This window comes from Grus americana, chromosome 2 (genome assembly GCF_028858705.1).
Source record: "Grus americana isolate bGruAme1 chromosome 2, bGruAme1.mat, whole genome shotgun sequence".
NCBI classification, from domain to species: domain Eukaryota; kingdom Metazoa; phylum Chordata; class Aves; order Gruiformes; family Gruidae; genus Grus; species Grus americana.
Genome location: NC_072853.1, coordinates 142908964 through 142924452, shown reverse-complemented (window position 1 = coordinate 142924452; position 15489 = coordinate 142908964). Strand labels below are relative to the sequence as shown.

The 15489-nt window shown below is 37.8% G+C and overlaps 1 protein-coding gene across 3 annotated transcripts in view; it reads left to right on the top strand.

Annotated features, from left to right (window-relative positions):
- Positions 1 to 15068, top strand: part of VPS50 (VPS50 subunit of EARP/GARPII complex) — a 97181-nt gene extending 82113 nt beyond the window's left edge. For all 3 annotated transcript variants that reach the window (XM_054816137.1, XM_054816136.1, XM_054816139.1), the window contains 6 exons: positions 5722 to 5870; positions 6675 to 6771; positions 6919 to 7077; positions 9417 to 9538; positions 12691 to 12880; positions 14309 to 15068. In XM_054816137.1, the coding sequence (XP_054672112.1) occupies positions 5722 to 5870; positions 6675 to 6771; positions 6919 to 7077; positions 9417 to 9538; positions 12691 to 12880; positions 14309 to 14428 (837 nt within the window). In that variant the 3' untranslated portion in view covers positions 14429 to 15068. The remainder of the gene's footprint in view (positions 1 to 5721; positions 5871 to 6674; positions 6772 to 6918; positions 7078 to 9416; positions 9539 to 12690; positions 12881 to 14308) is intronic.
- The last annotated feature ends 421 nt before the right edge of the window (positions 15069 to 15489 follow it).

Here is a 15489-nt window from a genome sequence, read left to right as displayed (position 1 = left end):
ATCATGGTAGTAGGTTATATTGTTTATATTTGATTTAGTTTCCTAAGGGCTGAGTCAAGATTATGCACTTTGTAAGCTTTGTGCCCCTCAGCAAGAAAATATTAATCTTTCAACTTAGAACGTAGTAGGAGTATGGAAAAGTACCATTTTTAAACCTTAGCACTTTTACATCATATTCAAAAAGCAGTTACCTTTGAATGCAGTGTGCTTTTACGATTGGTTTTACCTGTCATTTTCAGCATCAAGTTTCAAGAACTGTTAGGGATGTGTAAGTTTAAGGGGGAGGGAAAAAACCTTACTTGTTGCTTTCAGTACATTTATTCTAATAAAAAATTCTTATATATTAAACAATTACCTGAAGTCAGTGGAGCTATTTTCAGACAGGTTTTGAATACAATAAGGGGTCATGCTTTCTTTGATCAGTGCTTATTTTCTGATACTCTATGCTCATGATATTACAGAAACTTATCAATTACAGTTTCCTAAACAGGGATGGTGGAGCTAATCTTGTCTTAGGCAAACATCTGGGGTCAGTCTGCTTTTCCTTCTCCATCAGCACACATCAAGTTCTTGGTAACAGTGTCGGTATGTCAGAGCTGCTGTAGACTGTTTGACTGCCAGAACCTTTTCAGGTAGTCTGATTTTTTCCATGCCTTTCAAACACCGCTTATTCCTTTAAGATCAATATTTCTTCAGTAACATTTAGAGGTATTGCCATTTGCTCATAGCAGAATCAAAACTAAAATTGTTCCTATTGTGCATGTATATTAATTCAAAACAACTGTAAAGCTAAAGTCTTATGCAAAATGTATTAGGTCAGGAGAAGGTCAGTTTTGAAAGATTATTATTAGTGTGATCTACAGAACTTTGTGTGTAGGGACAAGTTGTGGTGTTTACTGGTTTTGGTTTAAAGTTAGTGGAAGCGGATGATTATAATTGTCAACTATCTACACCATAAATGGCAAATGATCAGTTATTTTGGTCTTAAGTTCTCTTGGATAAATCAAATAAATACGTGTTTCTGAGCTCACAATGAGATCAAGCCCCACAAAAATACTCTTGCAAATTGCATGTCAAACTTTTGACTTAGATAATTTATACCTCTGATTTAGATAATTAGTTTATAGTCTTCTCTTCCAACTAAGATGGAAGGCTTAACAGAGGTTTGCCACAGGGTTCAGCCTAACTATTGAAATGAAAATGTTCTCTTCTTACAGAAGACATTTTTTTGAGGAAGAGATTGAAGGAGAAGCTCGTTCTTTACACAGATTTATTCATTTTTTCTTCCTATTCATTACAGAATTTCCTCCTGGGAGTAAACAATTAAATACTAAAGTAAAATACCCAACAATTAATCAAACAATATCACACTCATATTTATTTGATACCTTTATTTGCTAATACATGCCTTGCTGTTGTAAAAACACGTTCCAGAGGAAATCAAATTCAATAATAGTTATCACATAAAGGTACTTCCCAAAGCACACACTGTAGGTCACACTACTGTTAATAGCAACCCTTAAACAGCTAAAGCAGTCATAAGCCTGCTTTAACACTTCTGTATCCTGGTATTTTCAGGCCTTTATAGCAAAGAGGCTTTTATAAATAATTGCTAGTTGTATATGCAAATCATGTTTAGCATTAGAAAACTCAGTTCTTTTACTATGACAGTATGAGGGAGTTTGACTAGGACTAGAGAAAAATGAGTAAGTAAGATCTGCTGTAAGGTGTCTGCATGGGATGTTGGTTAACCTGTATTGCCATACCTGCTGCAGTTGATTTGATTATTGTTCAGATAATTTTGGTGCTTTTGATGAATTATTTTAATTTTTTTTAAATCATTAGTTTTTTCCTGTTTGGCAAGGAAGGACAAAAGTGTCTTTTAGTTTGTATCAGTTCCACGTGTACCTTTGAAATTATTTTATCAAGTCCATATTTTGCCCAGTTTGCTCACAAAGATGTTATGTGGGCTGTAATATGCTTTAGATATATCACAATTCCATTCTATCAGCAAGACCTGCTACTCCAACACAGAGGAAAGCTAAGCAAGTTTGTTCTGCTTTGCTATTGCTGTCTGCGTGCTTGATGCTGGGTGCTACAGTGAGTTCTCAGTGTAATTGACATTTCTTGGAATTAAAGTTGGGCTGGCTATTTAATTTCCTGGCTTCTACTCTCCTCCTTTGTTGTGCCCACTTTCAGTTTTAGGGGACTTTCCCTGTTCTCCACGGGTACTCAAATGGAATTTCTGACAACAGAGATTGTCTTGCAGATTTTCTTAAATTACTGCAAGGGTTAACTTTAACAAGTCCAGTCCATTGCAAAACATCTGATTTCTTTAAATAGTCTGTAGCCTTTTTTCCTGTTCCAGCCTGAATGTTTTGCCCCTTTATTGCTGCTTTCAATCATTTGATCATTTCTGTTAATGAAGGCTGGAGGAAAAAACACATGCATCACTGAAACCCTTTCAGAATGATCTTGTGCTTTACTTGGGGATTGGCACGCTGGCTGTTTCCTTGGGCTTTCTTTTTGCTGTCAACGTGCTTTTGCAATGCCTGCTTTTTAGAACAAGTCATGAGAATGAAACGCTCATACTGTGTCTGGCCAGTATATTTGAACCAGAGTTTGACTCCTTGGTTGAACCCAAGCATGTCTTTAATTTAGCCAGTTGTCTCACGTACATTTTGTGTCTTGAGGTGCAACACAGTTTCAGCATTTAAAAGTTTCACAAGATGTTTACCTTCATGGGAAGCAGGCAGGTAGGAGAAAAAAAAATTATTTAAAACGTATCTCAATACTGAAGAAACATGCAACTTTGAAGTGTGTTAAATATAAAATTAGGTCTTGATAGTATTTGTTTTTTTCATAATTTATAATTAGTCTTTGAAAGGGACAAAGATGCTTAAACCTTTACCACTGATACTCTTCCCCCAGCTCTGTGGCTCCTAAGAATAGAGAATTGGTTGGTGGACTGTGGGTTTGGTTTTTTTATCATGCGTAAACATTTCAAAGCTTCTCTTTTTTTTTTTTTTTGTTTTAGTTTTGGGTTTTTTGAGAATGACATGAAGTGAGAAGGAAAAAGAGAAGGATTTTGATAGTTAATGAATGGTGTCTTTGGCTCAGTTAATATTTTTGAAGAATTGACCGTTATGCCTAGATGATCAGATGTTACTGCCTGTGTGTGCTGTACTTATGGATGTGCTAGGTGGGGATCTTCAGAGCTGCCTGAAAGAGCTACATGAGTTTTAGCAAGTATCTAGGCCTTTTGGCTTGTTTATCCATCCTGATAGACTCAGCAGAATGCAAACTTCACAGTACTGTGAAGTGTCTGGCCAGTTTAATTGCAAATTTATCTGGCTGAATGTGAACACAGATCAGAGCAAAGAAAATTCATTTTTCAAATAACATAGTGATGTGGCTAGCCTTTATAATCATTCCCATGCTCAGTGCAACTGTATCTGATAGCATTTACCATAAGCTTCTTTTAGAAGTTTTATCTTCTGCTCATTGATCTATTTCTGTGAGATCTTTTAGTGCTACAAATGATGTGCTGATGGCATTGCTCAGTCAGCAGTCTTTGTTTTGAATGTCAGAATTTCTGTGGGGATCCTTCAAGGCTCCCTGCTTTATCTGCTTTCTGCTTCTGTAACCAATCATAGAATTTTTTTTGGAAGTCTGAAGATACTTTCCTCACCCTTGAAAGTGAGAGCTCCACTTTCCCAGTCTGCACTTTGTTCCATCTGCCGTAGCCCATATATATGTTTGTGTTTGACATCTTTGGGAGACACGGAACTGAAAGAGCCTTTTTGAGTTAGCAAATCCAGCTCCCTGTTGCCTTGGGCTGTCACATCACAGGAGGCAACTGTCAACTAAAATCCAAGATAGTTAAAGTGGAACTTGTGATCTTTTTGTTCCTCCACACCTCAAGCCATTTTTAACAGCTTGGACACTATTATCTTCCTGGTTGTCTTACATTCTTGTCACTTTTGGCTTGGCATTCCTTCAAGTGGTAAACACATTCTGATGCTGCTTTGTCTGTAGCAGCAAAGTTTTGATCTTTCTGCTCATTCTGTATCACTTAAATTCTCACCAAGTCCTGACACATTTTAACATAATCAATTTTCTCCTGCCCTACCTCTAATTGCTGCAGTATAACCACAATGGGTATGTCAGACATATTGCTCCCAAAATAACCTCCCTATTGTTTTTCCCTTTTTCACCTCATCATCTGTGCAGTACCTTTTCTCTTGGGTTTTTAAGTTCTACAATGCATATTCTTCCTTGTCTCAATCCCAATACTTAGAATGAGTTAGATCACCACTTAGTTCCATCAATGTTTCTAGTGCTCACTGGTCTTTTTTCTTAGGCAAAACTGTCTGAAAAATGTGTGCATAGCAATAATTCTGTTTCATGTCACTCCTCACAGTTGTTTTCTGCCGTGTAGCCTAGAAGAAACTCCTGGTGACTGTTGTAGTCAGCTTGAGTCTATTTTTCTTCCTCTTGTTCCTGATTCTTTAGTTACTTCACTGCAATTTCCTCTCAATTTAGTTCTATCTCCAGTTAGGAAAAAAGCAACCAAACAACCAAACAAAAAAAGCCCCCCACAACAACCAAACTTCAAAGCTGCTTTATTTATTATCATCTTTTTGGCTTCATCTTTGTCTGATTTTACAGCAATCTGAGAATTATGCTGATTTGGTTTTTGAATCCAACCATAAATGTCATGTTTAAGTATTCTTGTTGTCATAGTGGTTGTGTGTTCATACGTTGCTTTACAGCAGACACGTTGTGCATCTGATCTTGCTTTTGAAGAAATTATTTTTACCACTACTTTGTTACTGTGTTATTGCTCAAATTTGTTTTCATTCCATATAAAGAGGCTGATTTCTTGTAGCACCTTTCTGGCCATAGAATTTCTATCCCAGGGTCATGGAAGGCTCTTAAGAAATCAGTGCCATATCATGCCTACCTTCTTTATCTGTTCTGGGTTCTATATCACCTTTGCTTTGTAGCATTTCTTGTATTTTCATAGCCTGTATGTATGCAGTAAACAGTGTATGAGTAGTTAATCTAAAGCCAGAGCTAGGTTTATGTTTTCATGCCCTGATACAGCTTTGGCAAATAGCTAAGCTTGAGAAGGTGTCCATTTATATATCTACTTAGACCAATATGATAGCTCTGGGAATTTCTTCCTTCCGTGATTCCTCTTCTAGCTGTAACTTGTCCTTATATTTCTCAAATGTAGAGGTTGGGGTTTTCCCTTTATTTTCCCCTTTTTTGTCTTTTTTTTTTTTTTCTTTCCTTGCCCTGCCTCCCTTTTTCTTTTCCTTCTTTTTTTGCTTTTTTTTTCTTCTTTTTTCCTCCCCTGCCCCCTCCTTATTTGGTTGCTGTCAGATGGAAGAGTCTACCAACAAGGGTGAGAAGGCAGTCCACCACTAGGCAGTTGGGCTAAAGCCTATATGGGTGTTAAGTAAGAAGTTCATTCTCTGTCTCTTTTTTTTTCCCCTGAGATAGATATTGATCTACATGATGTGATTTTTTCACCTGTTTGAACTCCATGCTGTTCAAATAGAAAACTCTACGCTGCCTTTTGATTCAGGCTTGATTTAAATTACACCTTAGAATTACAAACATTCCTTCATCTTACCTGTCATCTGAAACTGCTCAGCTGGAGCCATTCTTGCTGTTTTCCTGGTTTTTCAGTTGTTTCATTCTTTGTTTTAGGAGGTCTCTGCTGATGCCACAGGCACTCTCACAGCTGCTGAAGAGAGAAAGGAGAAGGTGCCAAGCCCACATCTCAGTCATCTCGTAGTTTTGACATCTGGCAATTCGCTGTATGGTTTGGCAGAGAGAGTGGTGGCCACGGAATCCTTGTAGGTTATTTACTGTACACTGTGTTTTGTGGTCACTGGAAGCTATGGATTGTTTAAGAGATTGTGATTATGAGCCAAAACCTTCTTGACAGGTCAAAAATTCCTACTTCTCAACATGATTTTAAATATGAGTGATAGAAGTAATTTCTTAATTAAAGGTAGTGGGACCTAACCATCTGGTCTAACCATCTGCCAGCACATGCCATGAAATTTTAGTGTAGCTAGTCCAGTAATTTGTGACAGTGCAAGGCCAAATCTAACAGGAAAAATCTTTAGTTTTAAATAGGCTAATGGGAGTATTTAATCTGTATGGTTCATTTAAATCTTATATTACTCATATGCTGATGGCTGAGACTCAAAACTGCTTAGTTCATATTGGTTTGGCTTGGATCGCAGTGTTCTTTCCAATGGGTGGAAGTTTACCTGTGAAGAAGAGATTATAACGAGCGAGTAACACAAAACTCTTACAAAGGGGTCAGAATAATACTGAGAGTCAGGTGGGAATTCTTTTTCCCTACACAAGGTGACATTTAAAGATTAGAATTTTAAAAATGTATTTTCAGAGGAGCTTATTTGGTTTTGCATTCATTTATACTTAGAAAATATGCAATCATATTTTAAAATTGTCAGAATTGAGAATACTTGTTGATATGCTGGCATGAAACTGGTACGGTTCTTCTCAGGATTAAATTTTCCAGGGTTACATATCATTATTGCCAAATGTGTCAGCTGTAGGGTGAAAGTTGTACAGAGACATGCCAAATGGTGCATTTAGTTCACAGTGAATTTTCTTTGCTTTCAAAGGGTATTTCTGGCTGAGCAGTTTGAATTTCTTCAGCCTCATCTTGATGCGGTGATGCCAGCTGCCAAGAAGCCTTTTCTTCAGCAGTTCTATTCCCAGGTCAGAATTGTATAATTCACAGCTGATTTTTAAACAGAAGATTTGAAACTCCTACAATATGGTGTAAATACTTGTACATCATAGTTACGTATTGCTCTTACTAGCCAGAAATTTACTGAATTGAATTTTCTTTATATTCTGTTTCAGACAGTGTCAACTGCTAGTGAACTACGTAAACCAGTTTATTGGATTGTTGCTGCTAAAGCTATTGATTATGAACAAATGCTGCTTCTCATGGCTAATGTGAAATGGGATGTGAAGGAAATCATGTCACAACACAATATATATGTAGATGCTCTTTTAAAGGTGAATACTTTCTCGGAAATGGTGTGCTAGAGTTTATATAAATATTAAATTACTGTAACACTTCACTAAAACTGTTAAAGTAGCATGGTTAGAGCAATACAGCATCCTGACAAACGGTAAGTTGTTATCAGGAAGTCCGTCCAGAATTTTCATTGTTCTTGCTGCTAGCAGATTGTTTTCAATGCTGATTTTTTGACTGCACGGTGGGTGAAAGTGACTGCAGAAGTTTAATGAGTTTCATGTCTAAGTCTTGAATGGTAGATAAATGTGTAGTAAATGGAGTAACATTGAAGAAAATCCAGTGGCCTGAGATAGTGGGGTTTTTTATAACAATGGCTATTTGCTGTTCTGCATAATTCTATTGGTTGTCTTTGAGCTGTATCATAGGGGCTATAGGTCAAACCAGCACCGATAATGATCGTGCACTATCAAATTGAAGTTGCTATATTTAGAAGTTAGCATTTGAAAAGGAAAGTAAAAGGGAAGTTCTTCACCCAGCTTCTCAATTGCATTCAATAGAAGTGGTTATACAATTGCTGTGTCTTGTGGCATACAGAACCAGTTCTTGGGAGGATCCCTGTCTCATACTTTTATATATGCCTAAATTATATTTCTAGGTCTTTAGAAGGAAGTTCTGGCAGTGGTGGAATTATACTAATTCTTACAGAGGAACTGAAAATTTTATTTTAAATACATGTGATGTATCGCAGGAAAAGTTACGCATCTGTGTTGAATAACAGTTTTGGTTACACCGTTGTACTTTGTAGCTGTTCTCTGCTTAAAAAAAAAATCAATGCAAAGAAGGGAGAATCTGATAGAGGATGATATATCATTACACTGAATTTGACTGGATCTTTGTGATTACCCTTCTTTATGCTGCTGTGGCTTTTGGGAATCAGTTTGTACTTACATTTGGTCTCTGCAATAAAACTTTTTCATTTTCTGAGTGTGCAACTGCTGATGAATTTGCTTCAGGACAATCAGGGCTAATACCATTTAAAACCATTTCTGTTCTTTACATTATATAACCAATAATAGTTGCTACGGAAGCTTTTAGATTAGTGCTAAGCAATTAGTGATTTGCTGTGTACACTGGGACTCCAGGAGTGTCAGATGTAAGCACAATGTTTAATGTAATAACTAACTACTTTTAGCCATGTGCACACACATGCAAAGTTCTGTACTCAGCCATAGAATGTATGGAAGCAGATAAAGTGGGGAAGGAGGATTGTTCAAGAAGTTCATTAACACAGAGCGGTTGGCATCCTCATCTTCAGAAGAGTGAGTTGTATGCTGGTTAGAGTGTGACATTGTGGTACCCTGTTTCTTCCTGCCAAAACTGGTTATTGAGATTCACTTCTGTTTTTCTTCACTTACTGAATTTTTGATGGGGGGTGGAAAAAAGGAGGAGAAAAAAAAAAAAGAGGGAAGACCCACCTGGATTAACAGTCTTGGAATGAATGCATTTTATTGGACAAGTACAGTCTTAATAGGCTGCAGCACAAACGGCTTTTGCTGGTTACACAGAGCAGTTCATTATCAGTCTGCTTTACATTTAAGTCGTTTGATACTTTTTTAAGAGAGAGAGGTGTTAGTCGCTGGCAGCAGACTTCTATTTCATTTTATGTAAGTCACAAAATGATTGTAGCAGTAATTATATTCAGTTATGACTAGTTTGTCACTCATAGTAACAGCTCAAATCTGTCCAGGCCATGGACATTTCAGGTGGAAACAGGTGCCTTCCCTCTACCTGTTATCTAGTGTCATAGTATGCTCCTAAACTGTTAGATTTGGAATTTTCAGTCTATGCTCTCAGCTCCTTTTAAAGCAGCAGGAAACTATCTAATGCAAAAGGTTGAAGAACAAAAAGTGGTTACAATATTTCTGAGCTTCTCTTTGAAAGTTGATGGGGAGGGTATTTAGAGGGATAAAGAAATCATCACTGGATTTTCTTCAGTGGCTGTATATTGACTTTTAAAAAGTTAAAGATGAGTTTAGGGAGTGAGGCAATGAAAATGGCATTTGAAGGATTAGCTACTTGGTTAATTTTCAGAGGTGCCAGTTTCACAGAGAACTACACCTCTGGAGAAGAGAGTAGTATTTCCTTTTTTAAAAAAAATTACTGAGGTTATATTCTGAATGATATACTAAAAAGCAGCATGCTTTCTACTTTACACATTAAGCTTGTCTCTACAGTTTGTGTCTCTTTAGCTTCTCTGCTTTGCTCTTATTTTTCAGTGTTCTCTCTCGTGCATTTCTAATTTGTTGTTGTTGCTAGGGATGTATAGAGTATGATCCCTTTTATGCTAAAGGAATAATGATCTTCCATGTTTCATCAGGAATTCGAAGAATTTAACAGAAGGTTGAATGAGGTGTCTAAGAGAGTCCGTATTCCACTGCCAGTCTCCAACATCCTTTGGGAGCACTGCATACGCTTGGCCAATAGAACTCTTGTGGAAGGGTAAGTAGTTTGTGAAAGTCTTGCTTTTGGGCAAATACGTCTATAATGATAATGTCTAACGTTCTCATCTTGTAGTGCACTGGTAAGGTCTTGTGCTTTTGGGGAGCCTAAAAATTATCAAGGCTTAACATAGAGCTTAGCAGTTGTTTCACAGAGTCTGGTACAGCATTAAGCCTAAAGGGGATGGTCTTGTACCTAGGTACTGCTGAAGAATGGCCTTGAGTGTTTTATTGAATCATTCGAAACAACATAGTTCTCTTTCAAAGAAACTTCTGAAAATTATCATTTCTTGACAGAGCAAAGAAGAAACTTAAAGTGTAATTGTCAGCATCTCTGTGGTGGTGCCATTTGTCTTTGCCAGGAAGAAAGTTGTCAACCCTAGTAGTTATCTTAGAGTAGCGATGGAGTGGGATTTTTCCAAATTCATCAGGAACAGAAAGGTGTCTTAGTTGGCTTGGTCAATAGAGGCTCAAGCACCTTAGTCAGGAACTGTTACACCTTGCTCTTTCCTCTCTCTCACTTAGTGTCCCAGTCTTTTCAGAGTCAATATTGTAGCCTGAGTATTGTAGTCTTTTCATTCACTGCATTTATTTTTGTGTTCTTGTCCCATTGCTATCTATGTCTGGGCTCTCATCACAGCTTTTTCTGCATTATAGAATACGTGCTGTCTTCCACTCCCTCTGCATATGTTTCCATATTTCTTTCCTGGTTATCTTTACCCTATGCACTTTACCCTAATGCCTATTTTACTTCTTTCCATCCCACTGTCCTGCTGTCTACTCTGATTTAGGACCTCGACAACATCTTTCTTCTCCAAGTGTTAGCTGTCTATTGAGGATCATCAGCTTCCACTGCTTCCATCAAGCCGTTGCTTTTAAACTCATGCCCATTTCTTTTCATAGAATCATAGAATTGTTTTGATTGGAAAAGACCTTTAAGATCATCAAGTCCAACCGTTAACCTAGCACTGCCAAGTCCACCACTTAGACCATGTCCCTAAGCACCACTTCTATGTGTGTTGTAAATACCTTCAGGGATGGGGACTCAACCACTTCCCTGGGCAGCCTGTTCCAATGCTTGACAACTCTTTTGGTGAAGAAATTTTTCCTAATGTCCAATCCAAACCTCCCCTGGTGCAACTTGAGGCCTTTTCCTCTTGTCCTATTGCTTGTTACTTGGCAGAAGAGACCAGCACCCACCTTACTACAACCTCCTTTGAAGCAGTTGTAGAGAGCGATAAGGTCTCCCCTCAGCCTCCTTTTCTCCAGACTAAACAACCCCAGTTCCCCCAGCCACTCCTCATAAGACTTGTGCTCTAGACCCTTCACCAGCTTCATTGCCCTTCTCTGGACACGCTCCAGCACCTCAATGTCTTTCTCATACTGAGGGGCCCAAAACTGAACGCAGTACTTGAGGTGCAGCCTCACCAGAGCCGAGTACAGGGGCACGATCGCTTCCCTACTCCTGCTGGCCACACTATTCCTGTACAAGCCAGGATGCTATTGGCCTTCTTGGCCACCTGGGCACACTGCTGGCTCACATTCAGCCAGCTATGAACCAATATCCCCAGGTCCTTTTCTGCTGTGCCCTTTCTTAGAGTGTAAGAGCACTCATTATCAACTCCTCCCAAATATCTGCACGTAATTTCTCATTCTTGCCCAGTTCTTTTTTTTCTCACATATCTTGTAGTTTCTTTTGCCAATGGGGAAAGGGAAGGAAGGTATTCTGAACGGCTAACTCTTTGAATACCTTCATAACTTCTTTCATCTCTGACTTCTGTGAAGGTATGGAATTAAAAGCCATGGAGGAGGTGTTTCTCCTCCAGTCAGCCAGTCAACTGAAACTGCTCTCATCAAGCTCTTCACTGAGTGAAGAATCATCTCCATTACAGTCAGCCATATCCTTCTTTAAATTTTGCCCTCCCCTATCTCTAGTTCTATGTTCTTTCCTGTCTCCTGTCTGGCTTCTTGAAGTGCTTCAGTATGTCCTGTTGAGAGTCATGGTCCAATCTTCTACGGAGCTCCAGAGGGCTTGTGCCTTGATCCCCTCTCTTCTTGCCTTTGTTATTTCTGCATTCTGCAAATTCTTTCTGCATGCTAAATATAAGGGTGCAATTTCTTCTTACTCTTAACCTGATCTTGCTGTATATCCAGATTCCAGCTGTATGTTTCTGCTGCCTCCTTTGCATCAGACCTAATAATCTAGGAACTGTATAATTATTAGGATCAAGTTCATGAACCAGTGGAAGACTGAGCTTGCTTTTAATTTGGTACAAAGGAAGAAAGGAAACAGTGGGATAGGATTGTTGCTTGTGGCAGCAGCCTGTAGGTGGGCTGGAGTAAGTCTATCAAGACACCGTGCTCAGACCAAAGATTTTTTTCATTCCCTTTTATTCAGCTGGAATTGGCACTGTTAAGGGCATTGCGGTGTCATTTCCTTTGATCTTGACAAATGCAATTTCTTATCCATTTGAAAAACTGCAAAGATCGTTTTCCTCATTTGTTGTCTATCACCCCACTCTAATCCTTCCTGGTATTACCCTGCCCTAAGCAGAACTGCTCTGTCTTCTTCTTTGAGCTGAAACCTGTCACCCGTTTTTTCTGTCAGTCTACTCTCATTAAAACAGTAATCTCTCGCAGAGATTAGGCAGTGCTGCCACCCTTTCTCCTCTGGTTGTTGTGAGTGGTTTGGAACAAACAGTTTTGTGTCTTTCTCTGATGATGCCGCCATTGGTTCAGCAAACTCCTGGAGACCCTTCCTAAAGCTGCTGCATTACCTTTCAGAATTCAGTGGTCATCATCACTTGACTAAAGCCACTGTCTAGTTGTGCTGATCAGCATTGATTTTATTTCCTTTAAACCACTTCTAGTAAGTTGTTCAATGTAGGAATTTTTTGGGGGGAGATGGTGGTTTTTTTAAGTATCACTGGATGCAGTGGGGTTCTGTTATATGAGTGGGGCTAAAACATGTTATACTCATGCAAATAAAACTCTGCATCAGACATCCTAAGAGGAATTCTTGTTTGCTTTTAACTTAAAACCATAATTATGTCCCTCCTCAAGGTTCGAAGGACTAAGTTAGACAACTTTAAGAAGTAAGATTCATTTTTATTTCCTTGTAAGTTTTACTTCCCACTGTGTTTCTCTTTTCAGTTATGCCAATGTGAAGAAGTGCAGCAATGAAGGACGTGCCTTGATGCAACTGGACTTTCAGCAGTTCTTAATGAAACTAGAAAAGTTAACAGACATCAGGCCTATTCCAGATAAAGAATTTGTGGAGACCTACATTAAAGCCTACTACCTGACAGAAAATGACATGGAACGCTGGATAAAAGAACATAGGGTAAGAGTTAAATTTGCATTCTTTTACTGTCTGCTGGGAAAATTCACCATAATGATAGAATCATGCTAACAACTATAAATGATCAATGCTTCTATGCATTAAAAATAAATATATGCATATATAGGTATATATTCATTTATTATAACAAAATCTGTGTGGGAAGCAGTATAAATATAAATGTGTGCGTGTGTATGTTCATTATATTTATTATCGTATGAAGTTAGTATGTGTTTGTACTGATTCAACATCTGATGACTGGGAAGGATGAGTAAGCCAATCACATCTACCTACTGTGTGAAAAAATGTAGAGAACTAGAGCAAAGTGCAGTTGAAAGCATTTGTGTGCTGTTCGGAATGTGCCAGAGCGCAGAAGTCGATCGTCAAGAAGTACAGTTTGAAATCACACTTTGCCTTTAGGAGTAGATTGCTTAAACTAAGTTGTAAGGCACAACAGGTAAGAGTCATTGCTTTTTCTTTCTTCATTTTATAGTAATGAATCAGGACCAACATTGCTCTCTGAGAGAAGTCTTCATTTGTGTTTTGAAAGCCTTTAGCGTGCTTTTGTGGTAGCATAACCTAACAATTATAAGAGGACTGTGTAAGTAATAGTCATATGCTACTGGAGCTGCCCATTGTTAAAGTGAAAAGTCTTTTAAAATGGAGCATTTTGAAATCTGTATTTTGGGATTACTATAAATCCTACTAGAAATGGATGAAAGAAATATGTCTTTAACATCGTTTTCTTTGTCATACCTGGAGCCACAAGAGAGATTGTGAGCTGTTGTCTGGTGACCTACATGGAAAAACTCTTGTTTAAACCTACTGGTGGAAGCTATATTTTGGATAGTGTTAAGTATAAAGGTAGTACTGGCAAATGTGGTGTTTAGACAGGTGTTAAGAATTCTTGTCTTAACGTTTTTGACTTTTTTTCCTCCTTTATCATGTACTGAAATTAACATTGTTTGCAGACCCTGTAGACAGAAGTATTTAGAAGCTCATTGGAAATGAGAAGGCAAAATAAAAAAGATCAACTTTTGTCACAGTTTGTTTAGAAAAATGTTTTTGTGTTAAAAGCTTATCCCATTTGCATATATATTTCCCACCACACCTCTCAAAGAATGGAAACTACATGAAAAATTGATGTAGATACATATGTATTCACAGAATTACTTTCTGTGAGCTCAGTCCAACAATACTAAAGTCGTAAGCATTTTCCATTGTAATCTGCCATGTAACAAAATAGTTTTGTCCTCTGCCTCAACTATGAAAACTATCTAGACCTGACTTAACTACCACTTTAAATCTCCCTTGTGTACTGACTACTTCTATCAGGCGAAAAGTCCACAGTGTGTGTGACTGCGTTTTAAAATTTTCTGTCTTTGTCCAGTGTTTTATTCTGCCATAACATGATCTGCTTTTATTTGCCAGGAATATTCCACTAAGCAGTTGACCAATCTGGTGAATGTTTGTCTGGGCTCCCACATCAACAAAAAGGCAAGACAGAAGCTGCTAGCTGCTATTGACGACATAGACAGGCCTAAAAGATAACTGGAGAAAGCTGCTGTCCTTGTGACTTGTACCTTTTTCTGTTCATGTGAAGCATGCAGACAAATCTCTCATGGACTAATGACAACATTCTCTTAAAAAACATTGTGCATGACCTTTCTTACCAGCATTGGAGACGCTCTAAAGTGGCATAATGTTCTAAAATATGACTTTTCTAATCTGTAGAATTGTTTTCTGTTGTATTTCTTTTCTTTTTTTTTTCTTTTGTTACTTGCCCTTAGTAAAGGGCCACTGTTTGTGTATCATTGGTGAGCTGTATATTTTGCAAAACTGTATACTGTAAGTAAAATCAAAATCAGAGAGAAACACATTGGCTTAATATATAGTTGATGCTCTTTTTTAATAAAAGGGCTACTTGAAAATATGATTTCTTTCCTCCATGCTTTTATCCTCAGAAATTGTGCTTTATTATGGACCAGTGTAAAATGAAAGGAAATGTACAATATTTGATCGATGTATCTTGCATGTGGATTAAGAGTGCAGATCAACTAAATACTCTCATCTTAAAGCCTCTCATCTTCATATGCATTTAAAAATGTCTGTTTATTTCAGAATTAATTTAGTCATATCAAAATTATTGACTTCAGATTAATAGAAGGTAATAAACACTGCACACTAGTATGATTTCTTTGTGAGATTTTTTTTTTCCTAATTTAACAATGCAAAATGTCATTTACAATAGAAGTTAGTAATGTTCCTTTCATGTCACTTCCCTTTTGTCCCTCTGCCAGTCTTCCCTGTTCCAAAGCAATAATGCCAGGGAATAGGAATAATGGGTTTTTGGCTCAAGTTATGGATTGATACTAACTTAATACTACCATTTCCTGCTCTGCTGTAGACACCCTGAGTGATCCTGAGCAGAGCAAAATTGTTGGCTGCGTATTTGTCCTAGAAATGGATTTGTGAGAGTATCACTGACTCCACTGAAGTTTTCAGGTTTGCCTTTGGTTTTCAGTATGTACATTTTTTTATTATTACATAATAAACTTTTTGCAGTGCTCTCAGACCTTTTAAAAGGAAACATGCTGGCATTGAGCTAATAG